Source organism: Hyaena hyaena, unplaced genomic scaffold (assembly GCF_003009895.1).
Source record: "Hyaena hyaena isolate Hyena2069 unplaced genomic scaffold, ASM300989v1 scaffold_2, whole genome shotgun sequence".
In the NCBI taxonomy this organism is placed as follows: Eukaryota; Metazoa; Chordata; class Mammalia; order Carnivora; family Hyaenidae; genus Hyaena; species Hyaena hyaena.
This window is the reverse complement of record NW_024080634.1, coordinates 5,715,212-5,720,281: the sequence shown is the minus strand read 5'-3', so window position 1 is coordinate 5,720,281 and position 5,070 is coordinate 5,715,212. Positions and strand designations below refer to the sequence as shown.

The window sequence follows — 5,070 nt, the reverse complement described above, 5'->3', positions numbered from 1 at the left end:
TATCTTGTGACACTCAGGCTCACCCACCCAGCCTGTCAAGGTCTTCTTTGGAACTTGATTCCTAGAACCATATTTGTCTTGGACTCACATCCCTCTAGCACACGCTTCCACAAGCACACACACGTCTACAGGAGAAAGTGGCCCACAGGTAAAGTCAGTTGCAGATCTCCACGGCCCGTCGGGTCCGGTATGCACCACCCCTCTCGGGAGGCAAGCTTGGGCAGGGTCCTTCCGGAGCATCAGGGATGAGTTTTAGGTGGTTGCCAAGGAGATGCGTTCATATAAAATTGTTTTTCCACTGAATGGCCCCAACGAGAAAAGTGGTTGCTGGGAAGCTGAATTATGACCTAATGGCAGTAGCAGCTGCTGGTAACTCCAGGGAAGGGGTGGGGAGCTGGTGTTTGGGAGTTGGGGGCTCATTAACACTCACTTCTTAAATTAGCAAATCCTTCTAGTACAAGTTTAAAAATAGCAACCTAATGGTTTCTAAAATTAGCAGTCATGGCTCTCCATAAATATTTAGAACTCCAATAAACTTCTTTCCACTTCCCTAGACTAATGGGGTCAAGCAGGCTCGGCTTTTATGCCACATTCTTGAGCATCAGTGTACTTAATGATTGACCTTGACAAGCAAGAGCTCTGAGAAGCCTCAGAATGGCCAGGACCAGGACAGCCTATGTGGCCGTCAGCCTGGGGACAGCCTCCAGGTAGGACTGGAAGGATCTCAAAGGCCACTTGGAGAAGTCGGCAGCCTCCGGGCTACGTGTAGGAACCGCCTGTCCAGGCTGGCCTGGGACTGTTCCAATGTCACACGGAGAGTCCCCTGCCCTGGGCAACCTCTCAGTCTCCAGCTAGGCAGAACCGTTGGTCACCATGGCCACCTGAACCACTGCAAAAGGGTCAAGAGTGAACTCTCTGGGGACAAGAGTGAAGTCTCCAGAATACACTGATGATACCACCCCTCAGTCTTCATGCCAACGTCGGTCCTAGTTACTTGCGAAAGGTAGTGTTTGAAGGAGGAATCACACCAGGGAAAAGACCAGCCAGGCCAGCATAGAACTTCACCCCTGCACCCGGTTCTCCCGTGTGTAAAACAGGATGAACAGTCGCTGTGTAACCGGGTTACTATAGGGAACAAACAGGGCATTATGTCAGTGCCCCTCAAAGTGCCCGGCATCCGTCAGGCCCAGAAATGGGCACTTTTGGTGGTAGCTCTGCTAGGTAGGGCACTCAGCGCATGGGGGCGGGGGGGGGGTCACTGCAGCAGCCCCGGCTCATACATCAGAGTGATCCCTGTGTGGGTCCCGTCTCCTCCCCCGCAGTGACTGCAGGACAGCCGGCCCCATCCAGCTCTGGGCAGCAGAGACTGTCGGGGTCCCCCCCACCCCAAGCCCAGCCCCTGCACAGAACGGGTGCTTGCTGAGTGGAGGGAAGAATCCTTCGAGTAGAGTCTAAAGAAAGCCAGCACCATGACAAGGCGCAGGTGGCCAGTCAGTGCCAAGTGCGTGTGAACAACACTGTGTCCTGAAGAAATCATCATCTGAAACCCCTGTGAAAACCCTAACATTGTCCCCACTGCCAGAACACTGCGTGTCCTGCTGGGCACCACACGGTTTTGCTGTCCCCTGGTTTTGCTTGTCTGTTAATCAGCACAGAACTAAGAATTACCTGCTGCGACCCTCAGACGTCGAATCCCAGGATAGTTTTAAATCCTGCAAGATGATGGTACAGGCCCCCTGTGGAAATGTCACTTGTGTTACTAAGCAAATCCTGCACTGTAGTTTAGTAAGGGGTTTCTCTGCAAGGGACCCAGGGTTAAAGACAGTCTCATGAATGCCTCCTGGGAAGCCTTCCCAGCCCACATTTTGCTCTTCGGCAGCTTTCCTGTGCTTAACTGAGATGAAGGAAGAAGTGGGTTTTGTCCACTGAATTCTTCCTTGGTTTGGGACGCTGAAGTGACTTGTCATCAGCAGAGAAGCTTCCCTTTTCTCCCTTCAGGAGACACTCTGGGGCCATGGAGTCCAGCTCCCTCATGTTAGAGAAAGAAGCTGAGCCCAGACAGACACCCGGAGTCACCCAGTGGGTGGAGTGCGGGGGAGCGGGGGACAGGGTGGATTGGTACCCTGCCCCAGGCAGGAGAGAGGACCCAGTGGTGTTCACTGGGGTTTTCTGCTCGCCCGGCGCCTGCCTTCCTCTCTTCCTCTCTTCCTCGCATCCTTTCCACTGCCTCCCTGCCTCTCTCCTTCCTCCCTTCCAACATTTCCCCTATTTGTCTGGCACTACACAGGTGCTGGGTCTTCGCGCCCAAGAACCGTTCTGGATTTTGCCATGGTTAGAATATCTGAAACCTCGGAAACGGCTCCGCATTCCCGTCTCTCTGAAAGGCAGGCAGCAGCATTCAGTTTGCAACGAGCCCACCGCTCTGCAGACAGGTGTGAGGGGAGGTGCCCTGGTCTGCGGTCCTGGCCCCAGCACCTAAGGAGCTGTGACCTTGGTCACTCCTGATAGCCCCTGGCATCAGTGCGCAATCTCCACGTTCACATCCAGCTCTGGGATTCTGGAAGAAAGCGTCAGACCTGCCTGTGGGTGCTAAACCTCTCCCTCCCTGAGAGCACAGGGAAGTCACCCACTCTCAGGAGCTGTTGCATCCTGAGGGGCAGTCCCGGGCTCATTGCTGAGGCGTAGGCAGCACACACCTTCACTCTCATCAGTCCACATGTAGCTGGTTTAACAACTGAAGTGATTACTGACCACGCAGCATGAAATGAGATTCAAATGCTGCAGAAGTGTTTAAGAGTAGACATAAGGGAGAACTTTCCACGGGCTTGCTAAGTGCTGATAGATCAGAAAGGGGGGCTCTGGCTTGCCCTTGGTGGGGGGAGTGGGGTGCTTGGGAAGGGCAGACCGGCCAGATTTCTGCTGTCATCCCTTCCCCTTCTGGCCTTCCAGGGAAAACGTCTGGGACACGCGGCTTATTCCTGCACCCAATGAAGTGTCAGAAACTATTTTTAAAAATACGTTAATTGTCATAGCAACTGCCCACGGAAAACTCAGTTTCGGGGGCAGAAATAAATGCAGCCAGATAATCTTTAACCCATTTCCCTTCTCTCCCCGCCCCGCCTCCGGCCTCATTAGGACTCCGGCGGGCGCCTGAGCGAGCCCGGCAGCCGGCCACCGGGGCCATGGCCAGCACGGCGGTGCAGCTGCTGGGCTTCCTGCTCAGCTTCCTGGGCCTGGTGGGCACGCTGATCACCACCATCCTGCCGCACTGGCGCCGCACGGCGCACGTGGGCACCAACATCCTGACGGCCGTGTCCTACCTGAAGGGGCTGTGGATGGAGTGCGTGTGGCACAGCACCGGCATCTACCAGTGCCAGATCTACCGCTCGCTGCTGGCGCTGCCCCGCGACCTGCAGGCGGCGCGCGCGCTCATGGTCATCTCCTGCCTGCTCGCGGGCGCGGCCTGCGCCTGCGCCGTGGTGGGCATGAAGTGCACGCGCTGCGCCAAGGGCACGCCCGCCAAGGCCACGTTCGCCGTGCTGGGCGGCGCGCTCTTCATCCTGGGCGGCCTGCTCTGCATGGTGGCCGTGTCCTGGACCACCAACGACGTGGTGCAGAGCTTCTACAACCCGCTGCTGCCCAGCGGCATGAAGTTCGAGATCGGGCAGGCCCTGTACCTCGGCTTCATCTCCTCGTCCCTGTCGCTCATCGGCGGCACCCTGCTGTGCCTGTCGGGCCAGGACGAGGTGCCCTCCAGGCCCTACGAGGGCCGGCCCAGGGCCACGACGGCCACCGCGCCCGCCTACCAGCCCCCCGCCGCCTTCAAGGACAACAGGGCCCCCTCGGCCACCTCGGCCTCGCTCAGCGGGTACAGACTGAACGACTATGTGTGAGTCCCCAGGGCCCGTCCCTCCTCGAGTCCACAGCAGCACCACGACCCGGACTGGCTCAGATGCAGGGTCCCGGCACAAAGTTTACCTCTGGGTTACTTTTCTGTCCAGAGGGATTAATATGAATGTGGGGGGCGGGACTGAGAACACAGGGAAAGAAGGAAACTAAGGGGAGAAAAGTTCTGTACACCAAAGACTTAAAAAAAAAAAAAAAAAGGCCTTTCTGTTTTTGTATTTATTATATGTTATTTATGTGGGTGATGTAATAACAGCTGAATGAAACTCCCAAAAGTGGGAGTTTGGTCAGTGGGGTTTGTTTGTGGTACAGGAATAAACCTTTCGGATGTGGCTGTGAATGAAATGGACAGTATTTGTTTCCAGTCTGTTCTGTCTGCTGAGGTCTTGTAACCACAGCCTACTGTCGGGGCTCCACATTGCAAAGCAATGGGGACACTCAGGGAGTGGCCACAACCCACACACCGACGGGAAAATCAGAGGAGGGCCGGGCTGATTCATTATAAAAGATGCTTCAGCGATATCCACCAAAAACAGTCACTTCAGCATAAGCCCACAGGCCGGGCAGGAAGTACGGGGCTCCCTGGGGGAAAAGATGATTGCTGTAAGTCACAAAGTAAAGATGATGTCGTTTTCTCCTGGTAGCCTCTGCTAGTAAGGAAGCAAAAGTCAGAAGAAAAAAGACAAAGCAAGAGGCGCCTGGCTGTTTGGCTCCCTCGGCATTGGCAAGAAGCCAGTGAGGAGCATGGCTCAAGTCCGGCGGCCCCGCAGGACACCACTGGCTTTTCTGGGGACAGAAGCACAATGCCAGCTGCCATCAGAGCAGGTACAGGAGTCTATTGACTTCTCCTTTAGGTGGAAAGAGCTGCTGACAGGGCCAGATGAGCTCTGACTGCTTTAAGGACATTGATGCTGCTTTCTGGTGGTGATCTAAATCACATGGTCATGAACTATGCACGGTCTCACACACACACACACACACACACACATACTCACTCACTCACTCTTACAGCTCTCTGGTTAGCTGGTCCGGGGAGGTTGGAGCTGTTCCATGTCCATCAGTTTCACAGCCATGCCATGATGTGCCCTTGATGGTGCCCTGCTCATGCCTCTGTTCCGAACCTCGAGTTCTGAGCGTGTAAAGAAGATTCCCCATTCAGGGAAG

General features: G+C 55.3%; 1 protein-coding gene across 1 annotated transcript; it reads left to right on the top strand.

Moving 5' to 3' along the window:
• Window positions 1–3,167: 3,167 nt before the first annotated feature.
• CLDN14 (claudin 14) lies at window positions 3,168–4,251 on the top strand. The gene has a single exon (XM_039229481.1). It carries the CDS (start codon window positions 3,183–3,185, stop codon window positions 3,891–3,893), a length of 711 nt encoding a protein of 236 aa, XP_039085412.1. The 5' UTR covers window positions 3,168–3,182; the 3' UTR covers window positions 3,894–4,251.
• The last annotated feature ends 819 nt before the right edge of the window (window positions 4,252–5,070 follow it).